Raw genomic sequence first — 23392 nt, 5'->3', positions numbered from 1 at the left:
ATTTGAATGGGTCCAGTACCAGTTAAAGGTCCGGTTCAGTAGAAGTTCTGGGTTCATAATCAATTCCAGCCCCGGTACGGCTTTGGGAGCAGTCCCAGGACCGGTATAGGGTCAAGATCAATTCCACACCCGGTATGGCATCGGGATCAATTCCACGATACCAGTCGTCAGGATCATTTACAGGGTCAGAGTACGTGCATGATTGGATTGGAATAAGTTCCAGCACCAGTATGAATTCGGTTAAGGTTCAGAATAGACATGGGCTCTCAGTATCGGTATGGGTTATGATTCGGTTTCTCTTAATGTGTCCATTGAAATTAAAAATCACTTGGCATTTGCGTTATGTTTTAAGAAATCTGTTGCACGCATTCTAATAATAACTGTAGGTATAATCCCAAAAATACTCCTGAAATTGCATAATTGCATAATTCTGTAACCGGGCCTATTAACTTCTTCTTCTTCTTCTTCTTCTTCTTCTTCTTCTTCTTCTTCTTCTTCTTCTTCTTCTTCTTCTTCTTCTTCTTCTTCTTTCTTCTTCTTCTTCTTCTTCTTCTTCTTCTTCTTCTTCTTCTTCTTCTTCTTCTTCTTCTTCTTCTTCTTCTTCTTCTTCTTCTTCTTCTTCTTCTTCTTCTTCTTTTCTGGCGCAACAATCGTTGTTGGTCAAAGCCTGCCTTTGTACCCACTAGTAAACTGAGCTTAGCTTTCAGTGACTTATTGTTACCATAGCAGGATAGTCAGTCCTACGTATGGGGGCACAGTCTGTTCGGGGCTTGTTGTTAAGTCGTATGAGTTGACGACTGTATCACCAAACCGGCTCAATTAACTATTAGAATATAAATTTCACTAGCAGGGTCAAAAAATATAATATTTGTACCCCTTTTTTCTCGAATGAAACAGATCTTAACCAAAGCATAAGATTACATGAATACACGTTTATTTTTGCACATATCACATATATCTCTTAGCACTCATTCAGACGGTACATTATCACATTCAAAACATTTACCAACCATGGGCACCATAGCCTCCGTAGGCGACCTGTGGGCCATAGGACAGGACCTTTCCACCGTAGATCGGAGCTGGCTGAGCGAGAATGCTCTTGCCGTACATGGGCTCAGCGATCAGCGCCTTGGCCGGGTAGATCGGCTCAGCGAACACGTTCTTGGTGTAGATGGGCTCCGACACGATGGTCTTGGCGTAAGCTGGCTCAGCAGCGATCACAGTCTTGGCGTAGGTTGGCTCAGCAGCGATCACAGTCTTGGCGTAGGTTGGCTCAGCAGCGATCACAGTCTTGGCATATGGGCCATAAGGCAGAGGCTTCGTGTACTCGAGAGCCGGAGCCTGGTACACAGAGTGAGGGGCAGCATAGGACACGGGCAGAGGGTTGGTAAGAGCCAGAGGCTTGCTGACCACAACCGACGGGGCAGTCTGGGCGTATCCGTGGTACAGCTGAGGCTCTGGAAGGATGGTCTTGCTCAGCACTGGCACTGGAGCAACGTTCTTGATGACGTTGGAGTAGCTCACAGCCGGGGCCACACCGTAGGACAGATGGGAGTGGTCGCTCGGGATGTATCCAGCGCTGACGCAAGCCAGCGAAGCGACGATCAGAACGAACTGCAAGGGTTGGACCTATTGTTAGTATCTCAGGAAGAGATTTGTATCGTTAGTTTGACTTACTTTGGAAGCCATGGTTGGGGGATGATTGCAGTGGAAGGATGTGCTTTACTGAAGACTGCTGATCGCTGAGTGATGTCGTTGTGATCAGCTGATAGAGCTTTTATACGGATTGGCGGTGTGCGAAAATCCGCAACAACAGGATGTGAGAGGGGCGTCGTGGGATGGCCATCGCAGCATTTGTTATGTTGTTATTCGTTTGATGAATCAATGTCAGTGGCATTATTTTGCACTGATAATTTGTTAGGTCATTTAACTCCAAATGTGTATGTTTGTTGGATATCAGTACATTATTTTATCTTGAACGATTTTAAAAGCATCGTACAAATTAAACTTTTTTTTATTTATGGCAAACTTAAGTAATACTTAACTATTAAAGTATAAGTAGTACAAAGTAAACTTATTTAATTATAAGGTAAACTTAATGGAAACAAGTTTCTTTCATTGCTTAATGCATTGAACAATACATCTCTTACCAACCCTCTGCCCGTGTCCTATGCTGTCCCTCACTCTCTGTACCAGGCTCCGGCTCTCGAGTACACGAAGCCTCTGTCTTATGGCCCATATGCCAAGACTGTGATCGCTGCTGAGCCAACCTACGCCAAGACTGTGATCGCTGCTGAGCCAACCTACGCCAAGACTGTGATCGCTGCTGAGCCAGCCTATGCCAAGACCATCGTGTCGGAGCCCATCTACACCAAGAACGTGTTCGCTGAGCCGATCTACCCGGCCAAGGCGCTGATCGCTGAGCCCGTGTACGGCAAGAGCATTCTCGCTCAGCCAGCTCCGATCTACGGTGGAAAGGTCCTGTCTTATGGCCCACAGCTCGCCTACGGAGGCTATGGTGCCCATGGCTGGTAAATGTTTTGACTGTGATAATGTACCGGCTGAATGCGTGCTAAGTGATATATGTGATATGTGTAAGAATAAACGTGTATTTATGTAACCTTATGCATGGTTCTGGATTCGTTTCGTTCTAAACAAGGGAAATTTTTATGATTGATATATTGATATTAACCTTGATGCTGCTTGATTATAACTTATACGCTATGTAGACATATTGGATGATTCTTATCACTCGATCATTTATTTAGAAATCTGGTACACGTGATAAGGTGGTTGGGCAATAATGATCCTTTGAAACCTTGTAAATAATGGTACAGACTGTAAAAACACATGTATCATATTTATCTCGATAGGGACTAAAGTTTGGTTTGTATTCGAATAATATTTTATCCAATCCAATTCGATTAACCTACTAAGAATAACATGGCTTTTGGACCATTTATTTCAGAGCTTATGTCAAAATATCTACTCATAACCTCTCTTTATAGACGCGTGATTTATGCAAATCTACGTGTTATACGATGCTACAACGATGTTTATTTCCTGAAGAGATATTTTTTATGAATTAGGCAATATGGTACGATATTCACCAAACGAATAAAAAAGTCGTTGAAAGATGTCACACTTATTTCAAGCAGAGCGTTTTAATAAACTAGAGCAGTTATTACCCGTTATGGGTTCAAGTCCCAAATGAACCGTGTCCTCACCCTCATACGTAGGAATGACCATCCCGCTATGGGTATTCAATAAATCCATGAAAGTCAGCCCCACTAGTGGCACTGACAAGTTCTGACCGGTAACGGTTGTTGTGATGAAGACGAAGAAGAATAAGTCATTTTATACCACGTATCACGACAGGGAGCATCGACGTACCAAAATGTTCCAGTCCTTCGAGACTTTTACTGGATCCATCCTTACGCCTTTCAACAGCCGGCGCCAGTAAGAGAAACATAGTATACATAGTAATTTATTCAAATGATGCTACAGAATATAAACGACCAAAACAACGTTTATTGGTTATCATAAGCGCTACATGCATGACAAAAATGTTTAAAAATGTACAACATTCATTTTCTAGAACCACCAACAAACACCTTCTTCTGATCGATATCATATCTATTTAAAATATATCAAAAATACGAAAATTGGGAGTGCGGCTATAGAAACTAAAAGCAGTGTACAACTTTGAGTTCTGTTTGAGATTTTATTTTTTTGGAATTTATTCTACGCGGCGCATTATTAATTCATTTATTTTTTCATGTATTTATTCTTTATTCATAGCCGGTCTCGTAGTACAGTCGTCAACTCGTACGACTTAACAACATGCCCGTTATGGGTTCAAGCCCCAAATGGACCGTGCCGCCATACGTAGGACTGACTATCCTACTATGGGGGGATCAATAAGTCACTGAAAGCCAAACCCACAAGTAGTGTGGTACAGGCAGGCCTTGACCGGCAACGGTTGTTGAGCCAAAAGAAAAAAAAAATCTTTATTCGCTGGACAGTAGAGTCCCAATTCCCAAAGATTCTTAATTAAACACTTAATTTAAGTTACAAACATAATGCCAGGCTTTATAATCGTTCATATATGAGAACAATCGAATAAAACTTAAGGAACAATTCTAAAAATGTTCACACTAAACAGTTTTACTTCATCCTGTTAGTTCAATAACTCCTATTCAATTAAATATTTGCCAATCACATGCCTGCTGCACACAAACAAATAAAGTAGTTTCAGCAACAGTACACTGAAATGTAAAGTTTGTCACAGTCTAACAGTCTTATACAATGCGAATGTATGAGAAATTCCATTGAAAAACTCTAAAGAAGCAAACAAATTGAAACATAAATCGAATCTATTGTAATGGTAAGTTCAAAAAATTACCAATAAATACTATGAACGAAGAATAATCAACTATATTATAACATTTCTCTTATCAATTCCTTCCCGACTACAACAACTTGACCGAATGTTTCTTCAAGACATTTTTGAACCATGCGATAAAGCAATAAGCGATAGTTATGACAATGACAACAAAGACGCAATACCGATTGATTTGATGACCGTCAAACGACGCCCCTCTCACATCCTGTTGTTGCGGATTTTCGCACACCGCCAATCCGTATAAAAGCTCTATCAGCTGATCACAACGACATCACTCAGCGATCAGTAGTCTTCAGTAAAGCACATCCTCGCACTGCAATCATCTCTCCAACCATGGCTTCCAAAGTAAGTCAAACTAACGATACAAATCTCTTCCTGAGATACTAACAATAGGTCCAACCTTTCCAGTTCGTTCTGATCGTCGCTTCCCTGGCTTGCGTCAGCGCCGGATACATCCCGAGCGACCACTCCCATCTGTCCTACGGTGTGGCCCCGGCTGTGAGCTACTCCAACGTCATCAAGAACGTTGCTCCAGTGCCAGTGCTGAGCAAGACCATCCTTCCGGAGCCTCAACTGTACCAAGGATACGCCCAGACTGCCCCGTCGGTTGTGGTCAGCAAGCCTCTGGCTCTTACCAACCCTCTGCCCGTGTCCTATACTGCCCCTCACTCTCTGTACCAGGCTCCGGCTCTCGAGTACACGAAGCCTCTGTCTTATGGCCCATATGCCAAGACTGTGATCGCTGCTGAGCCAACCTACGCCAAGACTGTGATCGCTGCTGAGCCAGCTTACGCCAAGACCATCGTGTCGGAGCCCATCTACACCAAGAACGTGTTCGCTGAGCCCATCTACCCGGCCAAGGCGCTGATCGCTGAGCCGGTGTACGGCAAGAGCATTCTCGCTCAGCCAGCTCCGATCTACGGTGGAAAGGTCCTGTCTTATGGCCCACAGCTCGCCTACGGAGGCTATGGTGCCCATGGCTGGTAAATGCTTTGACTGTGATAATGTACCGTCTGAATGCGTGCTAAGTGATATATGTGATATGTGCAAGAATAAACGGTTATTTATGTAATATAAAGCATGAATTCGAGATTTTTTTAGTAATTCATCAATTGAAATGGACAATAGTAATACAATAGATCAGTTGAGATATTTTATCGATGTAAATCATTTCCTGAGTCGAAATATTTGTTGTTACATATCACTGATTTCTTTTAAGCAGACAACTTTTCCGAATTCTAGAATTGCTTGGTTAGTAATTTCGTTTTGAAACTCATTTGGCTGACAATAATTCAGCCTGAAAAATGCAATTGTAAAGGAGTTCTTATCAAGCTACATAAAAATTGATTTGCGTGTTTATTGGAAACTAAGATATTGATTAATCTACATGGAAGAACATAATCAAGGTAAAATAAAAGTGTTGTAGGAATCATTACTTTCACACGAATGACTTATACCTTGTTCTTGAGCCTGATACCTCCTAATTATCGTGTTATAGTATCCCTCGTTTTATATTTTCTATCATGTGAAATTGTAGTCGTTTATGATATTATGGTATGTTGTATATGTATATGATATTACAATAAACAAACAACTCTTTGTGTTTACTAAAGACATCAGAGTGTATAATTTTCTGTAGATAAAAATGCAAGTTAAGAGCGATCTGTTCACTAAGAACGAACTTTGCATGTGTTGCGCTCTGAAAATTGTTCGATTGTGGTCTTTCAAGGTACACAATATACAGGAAATTACATCATGAACAAACATCGGCCAATAACGAATATTACTAGCCACATTATCCAGTTTTTTAACTTTACACAGACAAATCATTGATTGCATGTATTTCGTCTTATTGAAACAATTGTCAGTTGGAACAACTATTTCACTATTTAATTTTATGCTTCTTGGCTTTCTGTTGGTCTTAAAGTCTTCGACAAATAATACTATGGAGAACATTAATCATTCCACGCATTTTAAGCTTTTATAAATGACACTTAGAGTTTTAAATATAATGAAAAACGATCTCACGGAATAATTGTAATTCCTTATACTAAAAGCACGGCTTTTATTACATTAAATATTTGTTGAGTTGATTAAGCTTTGAACTGGTTCAAGAGACTATGAACACAACTAAACGAATTGTTTCATATTTATTGCAAAACTTGTATTAAATGCATGACTGAGACGAATACAGAAGTCAAAAAGAAGATGAAAAAGTTATTAAAATTGCACATAATTCAAATGAAAAGGAGATTTAAAAGAATTGCTTTTAGCCTAAAATTTTAATTATGTGCGATTACTCTTCTACGATCTATAAGTATACAATACAAACAACTAGACAATATGCTTCTTCAAGCCATTTTTAAACCATACAATTATGAAATGAACGATAGTTATGACAATGACAACAAAGACGCAATGCCAATTGATTTCAAACGACGCCCCTCTTACATCCTGTTGTTGCGGATTTTCGCACACCGCCAATCCGTATAAAAGCTCTATCAGCTGATCACAACGACATCTCTCAGCGATCAGTAGTCTTCAGTAAAGCACATCCTCCCACTGTAATCATCTCTCCAACCATGGCTTCCAAAGTAAGTCAAACTAACGATACAAATCTCTTCCTGAGATACTAACAATAGGTCCAACCCTTCCAGTTCGTTCTGATCGTCGCTTCCCTGGCTTGTGTCAGCGCTGGATACATCCCGAGCGACCACTCCCATCTGTCCTACGGTGTGGCTCCGGCTGTGAGCTACTCCAACGTCATTAAGAACGTTGCTCCAGTGCCAGTGCTGAGCAAGACCATTCTTCCGGAGCCTCAGCTGTACCACGGATACGCCCAGACTGCCCCATCGGTTGTGATCAGCAAGCCTCTGGCTCTTACCAACCCTCTGCCCGTGTCCTATACTGCCCCTCACTCTCTGTACCAGGCTCCGGCTCTCGAGTACACGAAGCCTCTGTCTTATGGCCCATATGCCAAGACTGTGATCGCTGCTGAGCCAACCTACGCCAAGACTGTGATCGCTGCTGAGCCAGCTTACGCCAAGACCATCGTGTCGGAGCCCATCTATACCAAGAACGTGTTCGCTGAGCCGATCTACCCGGCCAAGACGCTGATCGCTGAGCCCGTGTACGGCAAGAGCATTCTCGCTCAGCCAGCTCCGATCTACGGTGGAAAGGTCCTGTCTTATGGCCCGCAGGTCGCCTACGGAGGCTATGGTGCCCATGGCTGGTAAATGGTGTGGCTGTGATGACAATTTTTTGTTTTGTGTCTTTTGATTCGTGATATTTTAAATAAAATGTCATTTTGAAGTAAGATAACTGATTGAGAGATTTAATATTATTAGAGCATATTTGAATCTCGTTATTACTCCCACAAGTCACATAATACTCCAGTTGTTCACAGATCGAAACACATTAGTCTGCCCTTAATCAAATTAACATCTCATTTGCTTAAACGCTGCCCCATCCGTTCAGATCAATTAATTGAGGCGAATATTAAATGAGCTCCAGCTGACTTTTGTTTCGTTGCTTTGCGTTACAAAATTATATGACTCGAGTATGTGTTGATATGTGATAATTGGTTGGTGTGTTTTGCTAACTGATAGCTCTTCAAAGCGATAAGCGACCGTAGGAGGGTATCGAGTTAGGTAATGAATTTTCATCTTCAAATAAGTGAACCGTAAACCGATAAGAAAGTACCAAACTCGGTTGGTGGCATATAAAAAGAAAGCAAACTGTCGTCACTCACCACAGTGTCAATCTCGGTGTCATCAAGTGCAAGTGGCTGGAACTTTCGCCCAGGAGCAATATGTCGCACCAAACGATGAGAGTTTGTTTGGTAAGAGATGGAAAGGAACAGTTTCTTTAGGTGCTTTATTTCAACATTTTTCGTTTATATTTGCAGATCCTGATTCTAATTGCGTTGACAAGTGCAGAGTTAAGACACTCCGAAGAAACGAAGTCTTTGAACCCGATTAAAACGAATTACATTCCAACCGCTGTCAGCTATGTGAGCTTCGTTAGACACATCGTTCCGAAAAGGGTGGAACATTTAAAGGAACATACTAAACCTCATACAATGCAAACTGTTGCTCAAAATGTGTCCAATTCTTACACGAAGCCGATTCCACAAGTAACTTCAGTTCAAGCTTATAACATTCCCTACAGACGTCCAGTAACGAAACCGCAACCAGCTTTGCCCAATTTTAAAAACAGCGTGCAAACGACGGCAAACACTTACCGACCTATCTATCCCACTGGCTATGCTGAACCGATTTATGTTCAAAGTAGGATTCCTCTGGTCCCAAAGTACGGCAGCACGCTTCAAGGAACCAGCCCTCTAGTGATCGGTGTACAGCAGCCGGCCTACGTAAGGAAGTACGTCCAGTTTGGAGCATTTCATCCGAGTCGGGTGCGCAAAACGCTCACTTATGCTCCCAAGCTAAGCTATGTCCCGCATGACTACCAAAGGGTGTAAACGAGTGGGCGGCTGTAGAGCCAAATAAGTGACCAAAAAGCCCTAGAATAAATAAGTTAAAAAACGGGAACACCCTGATCAATGTTTGAGTCACCATTTTCACCATTCTAGAGCCTAAAGTCAAACATAGTTTTGACAGAGCCAAATTATGGCCTACATTAAAACGTGGTGGAAAGATTTCATCCTTCAAAAAAAGCCATTGTTTATGCGGCGAGAACCAATTCGTCAAGTCACGGGGTAGCGCTGTCCCGGCTGTCAGGTACGGTGTGGTTACAGCTGCGAATTCGTTTCACGCCTCCTGCTCGGACAGGTCTTTAATCTACCGATCAACAACGCTGTTAGTCGTCAGCTGCGCACTGTGACCTAGTGTGACCTTTCGGCGTGGTTTGGTGCTCTTTTCGCTGTACTTGGGGCTGTTTTATTTGCACCACAAATATTTTGAATTTGCCAGTTAGGTGAGGTTGATTTGTTTTTTTTTTTTACCACATTCGATTTGGCGGAGGATTAACTGTCGGTCGTCATTTCAATAGGAAAGGATTACTACACATTTTTTTAATAATCCGTTTACAAGAAGAGGGTCAGCATGTGGACAGTATGTGGACAAATACAATTTCGAATACTCGTTTATTGAATAGGAAACAAAACGATTCATAGAACACAATAATATTGCGAAACTATTTTGAAAGATCATAGAAAAAAATGGTTTTCCTATTTCTGATAAATGTTCTGCCTAGCTCCTATGTTTCGCATATCTTTAAAAGCTATAATTAAGAGTTATAAATCTTTTCGGGGCTTTATTGTTTTACCACAGCCTATTTGTGGGATTTCGACACCAGCCTATTTGTGGGATGTTTTGATATCCATCGAAGGTTACACCATCATTATGAATTAATTAATAAAACCCGTGCGCCCTTCTTCTAATTCCTATTCTAATGCGTATTAAGAATCGTGTCACAACAGCTGCTGTAGAAAGGAATTATCTATTTGACGATTATGCTTGAGAATGGAGAAACAGTATTCTACAAGAAGCAGGAAGGTGGATGATAAAGAAAAATGAACGATAAAATAAAACATGTCTATCGTAAACAATAACTTATACGTCTACTAATTTTTAGCAACGCTGTGTTAATCATAAAAAAAGAAGATAATACACTGTAATCATCTTGACAACGACAAGTTTTAGTTACTAGTATGTGCCATAAAAAAGTTAAGCAAAGAATGAAAAGCACGAACTCTCGCGCATGCATAAATAGTTAACTATCTATCAAGTACTTTAATTTAATGGTTTCAAATACATGTTTTGTTATTCAATCATCGATTATTTCATTTTTATGCGAGTTTTCGTATTTTTAGCATAAATAATATACAGTGGAACCTCTCATAACGAATACCCCCCATAAAGAGAATATCGCATTACGAGCAAAATTCAAAATGCTCAACAAATACCTCTCTTAAAGCTAGGGTTTTTTTTTCTATCCAATTTTCCTCCAAATCCAAATCCTATCCTATCCAATTTTTTGTATGGCTTATCCAACTATTCCAATTATACAACATATTGAAATAATGAATAAAATGCATTTTATTATGAATCTCCCCTTTCTTTACGGTGAAAACATAATGGTCAGCGGGGAATCACAGGGAAATTCATTTAATTTAATATTATTGCCGAAACAGTTGATAATTTTCCAATTGACACTTTCGAGTTCTAAAATCGGGGTTTTGAGCTGTTTCCCTTAAACTGGCACCTTAAACTTCCCTTAAACTGCACCAGTTTAAGGGACTTTTAGAACAAGCCCTTTAAAATCGACTGTGAGTTGTATTTTTCGATGCTTTCTTCTCTATGCTTTGGGAAATAACGTTTCCAATGCTTATTACTGGTCGTATAGTTTATTTTATACAAAAAACTATCGAATCTGCATCAACCAACGCCGTACGAAGTGTACCTTCTTTTTACGCCAAATATTCAAGCAATTTAATCTAAAACGAATTGAACGCTATCTTCATCCAATAGGAGAAGATCATTCGCACACACAAACGAAATTTTGATATTTTCTACACGGTTTATCACACACAAATCCACATTTTTTGGTATCTCGAGTACAATTTGAGCAGTTTATGGTTAAAAATTTAGAATAAATGTCACTTGGGTAAATAGCATTTCTTTTGGTACACAATTAGCCATATTGTGATTAAAATGTAATGAGATATATACACTTAACGAGTAAAATCTCGCATAACGAGCAATATCAATTCGAGTTTGGGATACGTTTTTTGCGAGCAGATCTGAAATAAAGATCGGTTAACATGGAGAAATCCTTTTAATTTTGTTTATCGCTCAGGTAAATGAGACTTTCTAAACTCATGAAGGCGAGAGTTTCCCCTGCCAATAGCTGTCAGTTGGAGAAGTTTCGTAGTACTACGTATGCGGTGTGCGAATGGCTGTGTTGTAGATTGTATGCTAAGCGACATGTTTAAAACTTAATTCATGCTTATATTATTTATTATTTATTATTCTTACCACAACAAATTTAGTATGAAATGTTTAACAGCGCAAGAACAAAGTATCCAAGACGTAACGCGATAAAAGATCATTGCAAAAATAGGATAGAAAAAATAAGTCAATGGACCACTGCCTCACGGAAAACGGACCAACAATAATGACAAATTAACAGTGAACTACAAATATCTTAAATTTTTTAATAATTAGGAAGACGTTTTCCTTTGAATTAAAAAAAAATTATTGCTTTATTGCTTTATTTAAAAGAAATTATTTACTTAAATACAAAAGAGCCTCTCGAGTTTTTAACGAGTTTTTCGTATAACGAGTGAATCACAGGAACGGACTAAAATCGTCATGACGGGTTAACTAGATAAGCTAGTGATGGATTTTTCCTTACTTTTAGTTGAATACTGTAGAATTTACTTCATGATTATTAATAGGCGGAAACATCAAATGTAAGACAATCAAAAATATCTCTGTTTCCCAATGAATTATATGAATGAATTATTATATATAATAAGATGATAACTTTTAACTTTCGCATCAACATTTTTGCATCATTTTGCTCGCTTAGGACTAGAAATAGTTGGCGGATAGCTCAGCTTCGATCCAGTGCTAGTCAGTCAGACCCTATGACTCGTATGTCTGTTTTGTTTGCCAGGTTTCATTATAAAGCTTTAGTTTAATGCTTTTTAGTTTAGTTGTTTCTGATTGTTGTCATTTAAAAGAAAACTTTAAAAAACTACCACACCAAAAATAATTACAATATTGTTGAATTCCACAAAAAAAAATTAAGGCTAATAAAGATCAAAATAATCAATTATAATTATTGTGGTTAGTCGTTATTGCGCGCACATTAGACATAATACCATAATTTAACATGATTCCACTGTGTGGACGGCCTCCAAACAAAAACAGCTATAAATAGCGATGGCTATACCATGTAAGCCTAATTGTTCTGTAAATAAAACACTCCTTGGAGGTATACAGGCCCTGGGGCGATTCCGATTTTACACTTCTCGTCTAAATTTGTTACACTTCTTTCTGCTTGTATCCGATTCCACTTTGTCAGTTACAGGTTGAGGAGCGATGCTCAAGGACACACCGCAAACTCTGCTTCCGAAATCCGGTTTAACCACGGTTGCCGACAGGCACACTGTCCATGAAATTTGCGATGCGAACAAAAAAAAGCCCTCCCTTTCGATCGATGAAGATGGCATCGTTTGGATGGAGTCGGGCGAATGGAATGGCGGTTGCAGCCACTCATCGTTGCATCCTCAGGTTCGATCTTCTCTGCACAAAAGGGTGGCCCTGCTACACTTTCAATCACCTCGGCAAAAAGGAGTTCCAAGGTGAGCAGGATTATCCTGTGCGGACGGCCGATAGCGGCAGGAACCTAAGGGCAAGTGGACCACCACCGGAGCGTGCATGTGGAGTGGAATCACACACTTTGCCGCTTGCTAGCTCGATGATACCTGAAGTCCTGGACCGGCACAGGCCACAGCAGCAAGCCAGTTTCGTTCGCGCTTCATCTCACGAAACCTGTTTTCTTGTGCGATTGCCAGCGTTTAAAAACAGAGGAGAAAAGTGGTAACTGCGCTTGCTGTTACTGAGGACTTTTACTTTTCCCAGTACCCTAAATTTACACTCCCGTGCATCAGTGGGGGGAGACAACCGTGTCATGCGGGACGACAATTACCGGTACTACTACTACCGGCCGCACCGAGAAAACCGTCCATCATGTGCTTACGGGCAGTGTGAGCGTTTCATATGTTTAACCTTTTATTGCCCTCCCGATTAAGCAGCCCAGCACCACAATCGACAATCAACTATCAACGGTAAATCTGTCCACATAATCATGCTTGTGCAGCACGGAAGAGAGAAAGAGAAAGAGAGAGCGAGGGAGTTGAGTGCGCGCGAGCCTTTAGGGAACCGTTTTTTCAAGGTTGCATGTTTCGATCGGCTTTCGACCTGTGGCCGTGTGGTTTTCTTGTTTTCGGTGCGCAGCGAAAGCGCACTGCTGGTCGTTGAGCGAAGAAAGTGGCACGCACCGTAAGAGTGACACGCGATTGAACTATGGCGTGTGACGTAATGCCTCCAAGGGGTCGTCGTCGCAGCCGCCGCCGCCGCCACTTGCTCTGTGGGAAACCGGTCGAGATGCGACCTAATTATTTTGATCATACGGAACCCTACGGTTGCTGCTGTGCCGGTGGGTGAGTGTGAAGGTGGAATACATGGAACGCAAAAGAGCGATGTAATCGAGGAATTTTTAGTGTTATTGAAATCGATCAGCTTCCCAAAAATAACACAAATGCTGCATTTTTATCTTCACTTCCAAGAATGGTTAACTATGTTTTATTGAACCATTTTTTTAGCTCTTGCTCTTTAGTAATTGGCTCAGAATTTAGTTATAATTAAAATGGTACCATTTAAACTCATGAAAATAAATAACCGACTAAAGTTCAAACATTTCTTAAATGAGGCTCATTAATAACGCAAACAAAAAACATAGCACAAAGCGAATAAAAGTTAAACGGATCTAGAATCAACAGGTAAAATTCAAACATCAACAGTAATAAAAAGACATGAAAAGAACATGAGGAAACATGGTGCAGTGTAAAAGGAAGAACTATTAATTTAAGCAAGCTGACATTTCCCAAAAACCAATTTACGGCTTGTTGTGGCATCAACTTTGTCCAAATTCTAGATCGAATAAGGATCGTTAGAACGTGGCCTTAGTATGTATAATGAATTGTAAACGACAAAATGTCACATAAAATGTGCGTGACAAAAGTTATATATGCAAACATGTTTCAAAGTTAATAAATAATCACTCTGCTTATACTCAAGCTAGATTATTCTGATCTTTTTTCTCTCTACTTGTAGCAAATCTTTTTAGATGTTTTTAGATGTGTGTTATTTCAATGACTAATCAGGAAAAAATAGTTAAAAAATACGCACCACTTGAGTTATCAACGCAATTGACAAAAATAAAATGTTATCCACACGCACTTATTATCATTGATGTTTAAAAGGATACGGTTCTCTGAAATCTTTATCATTGATGACATATTTAAAATCGTTGCACACAATCGTTATCGTCACACTGTGATCGTAGAAAATCGCAACGACGGGTACGGCATAATCGTCCGTTCGTTTCACATCATTTATTGCACGAAGACTTCACAATCATTCCCCCGAATGGAGTCGATAGATTGAACCATTGATACTTCGAGGCACGGTTTTTCTTCAATCGAAAGTGCAAAAGATGCAACAAAAACAGATTTCATGATATATTAAACTTCTCATTTTGCACACTCTTTCGCGTCGTTTTTTTTTTGCTTCCAAAAAAGCCTAAAGTGAGGTTTAGGGGAGGCTTTCCTTCATGGATGTTTATTAAATTAGCTTCGTCAAATGTCGTTAGCCACATTCTCGATGAGCCGTCGAGTGTGAAATTTATGTCGGAGGAGTCGCAACTCCGCTGCACCAAAGCGGTTGCAGCCGGCGGTTGTAGCTCTGTGCTTCATCGTGTCCTCGTCTGTTTGGGTTTGTTCGAGGTGCCTGTCGTTGATTGTATTGTTTTTTTCTCTTCTTTTAGTTGGGTTAGACGTGCGTAACGAGTGCACCACGAAATCTGCCAAAATGGCAACACAGGTGGCAGCAGTGGATGCATTACCGTTGTGGTAAGTGTTGCTCTTGAAATTAAACAGTTTTGCCAATTGGCTGCTCTTAAGCCGAGGGCACAGACGCCGAGGGCTGCTGAAGCCTTGAATGTTGACGGTAAAATGTTGAGAAAAAAAACCAACAACAAAGCAATGAAGGTATTTGTAGCTTCAAGATAAGCTTTTAAGCTTCAACTCAAAATAAAACAAAGAAAGTAGCTTAACATGGGCAACAAAGTGTGATTTAATTGACAACAAAGCACCAATTAATTCCTATGCGTCCTTGGCAAATCCATTACTCGCTCCAGCTTTATCATAATTGCTCCTAATTGAATCGGTATTTTCTTTGCATTCCGATACTCCCCGTGACAGTACAAAGCCACTCCACACTAATCGTTTCGTTTACTCCAACTCCAGCATCCCGAGCGAGCGCAACAAAGTAACTCTAGTGGCGACGAGTACAATAACTTATGAGTTGTAATATTGAAGTTGAAGTGGGCAGTGATTGAAATAAATCCCAGACATTTGACGCCCTTTTTTCTTCTTAGCCTCAAAGCCCTCAAAAACTCATCACGATCGTGCGACTCGCGAGCGTCAATGTCAACGAGACATAAATCGCACTCAGCAAACTCCAGGAGGCGTCAGTCGCTCGCATCTCTACTCGATTGCGCGACTCGCCGTGACAGGCACACACACACACACGTCAGCATCACCCGCTTGTGTACGCGCCCTAATGTGACTCATCATCGCGCAAACGGCACAGGACGGGGTACCGACTTTCGTCCTCGTCCTCCGACTACCCACCAGCCATAAGTTTGCAGTTTTATGATTAATCGCGCATGTGGACACGAAGAGAGCGAGAGAGGGCCCTGGAGCTACAGGCTACAGGGTTGAAAAACAGGGGCGACGGCAAGGTCGTGACGAGAGCGCGTTGAATCTTGGACGCTATTAACTTTGGCGTTAGATGGCTGATTTGCGTGTGCCAGGCGGGTCGTCAGGGGAGTCCTTGAACGCGCTACCGAAGCCGGTGAAAGGTTCCGGTTCTAGGCACTGGGGCGAGTGTGCTCAGTTCCGGACGTGGGAAACATAAATTAGACAAAAATATTGCCTATCATGTGTCCTGGTTAGTGCTGTTTGCGAAGTGAGAGAGAAAAAAATACAAGCCACAGAATGTTGTGATCTTGGAACTAACATCAAACAGGCGGCGCTAGCAACCCTCCGATTGAATGTGATCCGGAAATCTATAATAAAAAAATCCGGTGCCTCTAGTTCTAATGGGCTTTTGCGTGCGTTTTATGATAGAAGATTATGCGGAGAGATGGAAGACATAAAGCTTAAATTAATAGAAACGTGTAGTAAAACACGACGACTCGAAAGCCCGGCGTCCGCCGCTTGGCGGCTGGAGTAATCATACCGTTTCAATCAAGAAAACCACACCGCGAATGGGTTATTTTTAGTGTTGGGTAAAGTAGCACAATTCAGTGTGCTGTGCGCACACGCACTTTGCCCTTAGTGTGCTGTGCGCACTGTGCGCACAGTGCGCACTTCGAACCACTGCGGAAGTGCTAGCACAGTGCTAGCACTTTCGCACAGTGCTAGACTTTCGCAAAGTGCTAGCACTTTCGCACAATGCTAGCACTTTTCGCACAATGCGCACACTTCCCACAGTGCGCACTCCTCGCACAGTGCGCTCTTTCAGCACAGTGCGCTCTCTCAGCACAGTGTACTCTCTCGGCACAGTGCGCTCTCTCAGCACAGTGCGTTCTCTCAGCACAGTGCGTTCTTTCAGTAAGTCTGCTAGCAGTGTGTGTCTTGCCTTGCAGTGTGTTCAGAGAGCGTACTGTGTGAAGACTGCGCACTGTGCGAAAAGTGTACTAAGAGAGCGCACTGTGCAAAGTGTGCGCATTGTGCGAAAAGTGCTAGCACTGTGCTAGCACTGTGCTAGCACTTCCGTACTGTGCTAGCACAATGCGCACTTCAAGCACTGTGCTGTGCTGTGCGCACAGTATGATGTGCTGTGCGCACAGTGCGCACAGTAGCACTTTACCCAACACTAGTTATTTTGTAGACAAACGAAGACAACAATTTGTTAACAGTAACAGCGTGACCCCACTTTTACGTTACATGGCGGGGCACCATGTCCGCAATGTAAGGCCCGGGCAGCTATCGCTCCAATGCCCTGCAGCTAAACTGTTCGAAGCGAATGGTGTGGTTTGCTGGGTTCCACCTAAGCAGAGATGCTGCTTATACAACCTCTCCCGATGTTTGACATTCAGCAATATCACACTCACGAAGAGTGGTGGTTGGTACATGTGACGACTGGTACGACAAACATCATTTCCCTCCAACAGAATCTCCCCGTTGTCTTCTGGGGAGGAACCCGCCAGGACGACCGTGTGGCATTTATAGATGTCGCAAAAATCTCGATCTCCAATAAATGTTTCCCTCCCCTTTTGCCGGTGGAGGGTAAAATGGGTGGGCAGGACCAGCCGTTGAATAGGTGTTAAATTTGTATGAATTATAATTATGAATAATGTATGCAATGGGTTTCTTGCTTACAACGTACAGCATACACGAACACTCGAAGATCGCGGTCGAGCGTGGTTGTCTTGCACGTTGCGCAATAGAACCTCCAATACCTCCAGATGATGCCTTCAGTTCTTTCACCCGACTGAAAAGCCCTTACAGATTAATTTAGACGACGACGACGGAGGCCCTTTCAGGGTGATCACGGGCCATAACAGTGGCGAAGCGATTCCACACAGGTGGCTTGGAATGATTAATGGGCCTCAAGGGAAGTCGGAGAAGAAAGCCCTACCCCCTGAAGGGTTTTGCAGTTTGCTGTGTTTGTCTGTCAGACAGGTGGATTAAGACATTGGAGCTATTTCTGATGGCTTTTGGGTCGGGTATCAATCACAAACCTCCTGCTAACTTACTGACAAATGTGAAACGATGTACTAATGGAGTTCACCCTGTGGGCTTAACTTTAGGCTTTAAGTTCTCAGTTGGACACCAAACGCTAATCCTAACCTCACAAATGGGCATCGGTGCACGTAGGGTTTAATGAGCTCCAAATTCCGACCAACCAAACAACTTCCGGTGTGACATGCTGATCTGTCAACATGATCGTAAAGGTTGATCCTACTTCCTAGTGTGTCCTCGCCGCTTCAAGGAGTTTAAAGCGTGTGCCAGCGCCATTGAAATTCTTCGTGACCCCTAAAAAGCCCCCCGAAAAACATAAACAGAAAAAAAACACACAGGCCCATGCTGCTCGTACGCAAGTTCATCTGCTGCGTTGGCCATCTTCAGTCATTGACATTGAACTCGAAAGTAGTGTCGGGCAAGCAAACCGGTTCGAGAGCGACGAGCTCATCTGCAGAAAATGAAGACGTAACCGGTACGATGTTGCGTCTCTACCTCCTTCTGTACTCCCCTCGAAGCTACCACGGAAGATGCGCCAACGACCGCGAAGGTGATCAGCTGTTCGCATGTTTGTCCTGAGCCTGATGATGTGCACGTGAGTCGCATGTGTGTGGTGGCCAACCCTGTCGTCAACCAGTCGGTCGGTCGTCACCGTACTTTGAGTTGGGGTAGGGTTGAATGAACGCGCGTACGATCGATCTCCGGACGGTTGCTTCTTCAATTCAATTATGCAATCCGGTTGCAGCGTTTTGGAGGCTCGCTCGTGCGTGGTTGATGGAAACGGGACGAGTATGCAAATGATGAGCCGATGACGGACTGGTGGTGTGACGTTAATTGAACCCGCGTGTCGAGCGAAGAGCTATTTTTAAATTAGTGGCGCCTGTCCGTCTTCAAATCGAGATGAAATATTTAATGAATTAGTGTGCCATTCAAATGGGCGTGCATGCTAATTTTTCGTCACATAAATTTGAGTCATAGTTTTGTTTATTTTGTACGTTGTTTACGCCAAGGTTGTGATTCAATTGTATTCGTCATTGGAACAGTGGTGGATTATAATCGTTCTTCATTCGGAACAATTATCTCTACACAAGAAACCGAAACACCGAAACAGATGCCATCAATCGTTTGTTGTGATTATGGAAAAATCGCTTCTCGTGCCGACTCAAGAAAAGACATAGATTTTAAAGCCTCCAAGGATTCATCATCGGTAGCCAGTGTCGCAGTGTTTTTTTTATAAATGTCGCCCGAAAATCTCACCACATCCGACGAAACCGATTGTTCGCGGTTGGCATCGATCGCATCGACACCGTACCCAGAGCGCTGTGCTGCCACAGTGACGGGGTGGTTTGGGGTGCCTATTATATGCGTTTACAAAACATTAAACCTTCAACGATAATTGAGGAAAAAACAAAGTAGCGACAGCGTGTGTTCAATTCTTCGCCGAAGCTGCGCTTGCGAGTTGTAAAAATAGTTTTGAAAAAGGTATCGTGAAAAAGATACAGTCAAAAAGAGTGAGAAAGGAAACGAAAGGAAGCGAACGAGCTCGTATTGGGTTATTCAATAACGTAAGGTGACAGAGAGGACAGGCAGGCTTGTGAATAGTTGGTACGGGTTGGTACCGAAGAGATAGGCTGAAGAGACGAGAGAAAAAACAAAGATTTATGATTTATGTAATAATAATGTAATAAAAAGACCTAAAAAAAGAGAAATAAAAAATTTTGAAAACAAAATCAAAACTTGCACGATAAAAATGGCATGGAAGTGGTAAGTTTGCAAAGCCTCCGTCTGTTTAATTAACAGATTCCATTACATGTTAACAAATTCCATAGAATGCCTGCAATTTTCCACTATCGATTTGGAAGATATCACACCAGATGATCAGGAGTAGATCAACTAAATTTGTTGTTAACCAAGAAGAAAAGCTTATTGCATATGTTTTTGTGAAGCTAGAATTATTTCCCAGACACTTTTGTTCACAATTTTAACGATAACTTCTTCTTTTCCTTAGTGTAAAAGACCAAATATAAAGTAAATACCTATATTAACTTTACATACAATTATAAATTAGACTTAGTACCCAATACACTACACTAGACCCACTACAGGCAATCGGATATGTTGGATATCGGATTTAAGAGACTATAGATAAAAGATGATATGGTCCAGATGCGACTTGAACCACGTCTTTTCTTTACAGGAGTCGGCGACACTACATATAGGCTATTCAGTCGTTCCAGGTTAACGATGTTAAAAATCAATTAAAAATGACTGGGAAAGAAAGCAAACACAAACAATATAGATAAAATGTCAAAGATAACATAATCATTACCATACAATTTTGTATCAATTATAATCAATTGTATTCTTATTTTCGCATTGGAAAACGCCCAAAACTCTGTAGCTTACAGCTATAACTCCTGAGAAGATAAATTGTAATAAAGAAATCAAGAATTTGTGCACGATTCTCATTCTCTTTCTTGTCCCTCCCCACGTTCAATCTAATTCCAACTCAATTTCACTTTAAATTCAATCAACCTCAGCTCCACACAAAAGGTAGTACCGTCATTTATTGTACGAGAGAGCAAGCAGCAGCACAAGGTACGTAGCATCAGTCTGTTTGGGGCTTGCATGTCCCACGATGTTTATCCTCCTACCCCGAATTGCGTATCGAGTCGCATCCAGCAGCTCCTTTTTTGGCACGGCCTGGCAATATGTCACCTGCGCGCGAAAGGTACGGCCGCGTACATTGGCGTGTGGCCTTGAGGCTTAACGACACAAAGACTGAAGAACAAAAAAATAGACTGTACACCAGCAGCCCTTACGTCACGCCGCGGTGGTAGCGTGCAAAGAAATGGTGTAATGTTCGCATGTTGCAAAATATTGCCATCATGAAAAGGAATTTAAAGGTATTTTTTCGGTTGATTGGAGTCGGAAGGGAAGACAAAGCAATATCAAAATCCAATTAGAAACATGATCACGAGATCTTCACCGCGTAAAGCGCGTAGAGGTCGCATCACTTCCTCAATAAATTATTCTGCCCCCCGTCCGCACAAAAACCCTTGGGGCAACGCATCTTTTCGGGTGGCTTATAATTATGTGAAAATCCCTTCAACCATCGGAGCTTCCACCGATTTATTGTGCTCGTCGTCCTCGTCCGCTATTGGAAACAATAACGCAAGATGATAGGTGTGATCGTACGGCTACCAGACCAGAACCCACCAAACCAAGCTGGGTAATTAACCTTTGACACTGTACACCGTACTGCAGTGGCGATCGTTGCAGCCAATGCTTTCGATTTCATCTGCCACCGTACCGTGACGTCACGGATTACTACGATCTTTGCCACCCTCGCACGCAATGGTGAAGGATCAATCTATTTCCCATTCCACCAAGAGGCAACACGAGGCAACCTCCGATGAGCCTGCGGCAACTTCACCCCCAAATGGACAATAAAAATCGGCTAACAAGCTTGCGACAAAAATAAACACAGCGAGCAAAAACACTGGGGAAACAGTAATGGCCGTAACCGAGCTGTGGTTGAGAAAACTGTTCGGCGATACCGGACGAAGACCTGCCGAGTAAAAAAAACCTCCAAAAACACCACCAAACGAACGGTCTGCTTGACTCGAGTTCTTCGCGCGCATTTGTAGGTGAGAAATTGCCATCGAAGATCCCCGCTCTGGTTTGCTCTCCCTTCTAGGGAGGAAGCAGTGTGACTGGGAAGGGAGGCGGCTCCAAAATTCGAAACTCCAAACATTTACCCCCAAAAACCTTCCATCGCGCGATCGCGGCGGCCGGCCAAAGTGTGTGATAGTTCTGTGCGTCTGTGGACGAAGTTTGTTGTCGCTTTTTTTACGATTATTCATTCAAGAAGAAGGTCACCCCCATCATCTTCGCGCGCTTCGGAGGTGGGCTTCTTCGGTGCGGCGAATGGGGCGCACTAGCTCGATCTGCGCCGGTGAACACCGAGCAGCGGTGTGTGTTTTCATATAAATATTAGACCAAACGCTTCCAGAGGTATCATTACTTCGCTAGCTTCGATTTAGTGCAGACCTGCCAAGCAAAACCGCTCAAGATGGCTTTTAAGGTAAGGTTGAGACACCACAGCGTGTGTGATCGAAAGGATCTAAGACTTGTGTGACATTACCAGTGAGGTTATGTGTGGTCCGTGCAATAAAGTTCTCGATGTGATCCTGAGTGTACTACCAAACTGTGTCGTTTAGTGAAAGATGTGTCTCAGTAAACCGTTCTTCTCTTCTTAATCGTAGATTGTTGTTCTGTTCGCTACCCTGGCTTGCGCCAGTGCCGGTTACGTCGAACCGGAGCACCACCATCTGTCCTATGCTGCCGCCCCGGTCGCACACTACTCGTCCGCTCCGGCCGTGAGCTACAGCTCGATCACCCGCCACGAAACGCCGAAGGTGGCCGTCGCCAAGCAGGTCACCTATGCTGAGCCGGCGGTCCACTACGCTGCCCCGCTCACCAAGACCTATGCCGTGCACGAGCCCGCCCTGAAGACGGTCGTCGCCCAGCCCGCCTACACCAAGACGGTGTACGCACAGGAGCCAGCCCATGTGTACGCTCATGCCGCCCCGGTCGTTGCCGCTAAGACGGTGTCCTATGCCGCGCCGCAGGTCCACTACCAGGCTGCCCCGCAGGTCCACTACCAGGCCGCCCCGGCGCTGGTGAAGAACGTCGAGTACACGAAGACGCTCGCGTACGCCCCGGTCACCAAGACGCTCGTGTCCGAGCCGACCTACACCAAGCACGTCGTTGCTGAGCCGACCTACACGAAGACGCTCCTGGCCCAGCCCGCTTACGCCAAGTACGTGTCGCAGCCCACCTACACCAAGACCCTGGTCGCTGAGCATCAGCCGCTGTACCATCATCAGCCCGCCGTGTACGCTCATGCTGCCCCGGTCGTTGCTGCCAAGACGGTGAGCTACGCTGCGCCCGCTGCTCATGTGTCGCACGTCAGCTACGCCGACAACGCCGCCCACTACGCCTGGTAAGAAGGATGCGGCCGAACGGTATCCCGCGGGAAAGGAAACGCCTGCTCAGGAACTGCACAATGAACCTTTTTTCTTTTTGCAAAGCGATGTTGAATGTTTCGTTGAAAATACATAAATTATTGTGAATGAAGCTGCTGTGTGGGGCATGGTTACTTAAATCCGAAAGCAAGTGTAATGTCATTTCTATTGGACATGGATGCAAATCCAAGACTTCGGAATCCTGTACAAGTATTACAAAACTTTACATTTTTTTAAATTGAAGCCTTAAAAGACGCAAGCATACTCTCCAAGTATATTCGGAAAACGTAGAAAAAACTCGAATTTGACTATCATGACTACTCAAAATCCCATCGTGCAATATTGTTCAAATAACTTTTTTAACTAGAACTGTAAATCTCACATAAGTAAAAC

General features: G+C 42.8%; 5 protein-coding genes across 6 annotated transcripts; 4 read left to right on the top strand and 1 right to left on the bottom strand.

Moving 5' to 3' along the window:
• Positions 1–924: 924 nt before the first annotated feature.
• On the bottom strand, positions 925–1741 carry LOC121600238 (proline-rich protein 1-like). Of its 2 annotated transcripts, XM_041928666.1 has the most exons (3): positions 1678–1741; positions 1155–1614; positions 925–1121 (listed from the first exon to the last, which is right to left on the bottom strand). In XM_041928666.1, the coding sequence occupies exons 1-3, from the start codon at positions 1687–1689 to the stop codon at positions 1003–1005; spliced, it is 591 nt and encodes a 196-aa protein (XP_041784600.1). In that variant the 5' UTR covers positions 1690–1741; the 3' UTR covers positions 925–1002. The 2 variants fall into 2 exon arrangements, with proteins under 2 accessions (XP_041784600.1, XP_041784599.1); XM_041928665.1 differs by having other exon boundaries at positions 926–1614.
• A 195-nt stretch (positions 1742–1936) lies between these two features.
• On the top strand, positions 1937–2656 carry LOC121598967. The gene is made up of 3 exons (XM_041926357.1): positions 1937–1940; positions 2090–2396; positions 2430–2656. The coding sequence occupies exons 1-3, from the start codon at positions 1937–1939 to the stop codon at positions 2533–2535; spliced, it is 417 nt and encodes a 138-aa protein (XP_041782291.1). The 3' UTR covers positions 2536–2656.
• Positions 2657–4646: 1990 nt separating this feature from the next.
• On the top strand, positions 4647–5469 carry LOC121600240. Its single transcript, XM_041928668.1, has 2 exons — positions 4647–4750; positions 4814–5469. Exons 1-2 carry the CDS (start codon positions 4739–4741, stop codon positions 5390–5392), a joined length of 591 nt encoding a protein of 196 aa, XP_041784602.1. The 5' UTR covers positions 4647–4738; the 3' UTR covers positions 5393–5469.
• A 1481-nt stretch (positions 5470–6950) lies between these two features.
• On the top strand, positions 6951–7718 carry LOC121600243. The gene is made up of 2 exons (XM_041928672.1): positions 6951–6999; positions 7063–7718. Exons 1-2 carry the CDS (start codon positions 6988–6990, stop codon positions 7639–7641), a joined length of 591 nt encoding a protein of 196 aa, XP_041784606.1. The 5' UTR covers positions 6951–6987; the 3' UTR covers positions 7642–7718.
• Positions 7719–21948: 14230 nt separating this feature from the next.
• On the top strand, positions 21949–23111 carry LOC121599189 (cuticle protein LPCP-23-like). Its single transcript, XM_041926804.1, has 2 exons — positions 21949–22056; positions 22238–23111. Exons 1-2 carry the CDS (start codon positions 22045–22047, stop codon positions 22979–22981), a joined length of 756 nt encoding a protein of 251 aa, XP_041782738.1. The 5' UTR covers positions 21949–22044; the 3' UTR covers positions 22982–23111.
• Positions 23112–23392: the final 281 nt, after the last annotated feature.

This window comes from Anopheles merus, chromosome 3L (genome assembly GCF_017562075.2).
Source record: "Anopheles merus strain MAF chromosome 3L, AmerM5.1, whole genome shotgun sequence".
Taxonomy (NCBI): Eukaryota; Metazoa; Arthropoda; class Insecta; order Diptera; family Culicidae; genus Anopheles; species Anopheles merus.
Note: the sequence above shows the minus strand (reverse complement) of the source record. Positions and strands in the feature narration are given on the sequence as shown.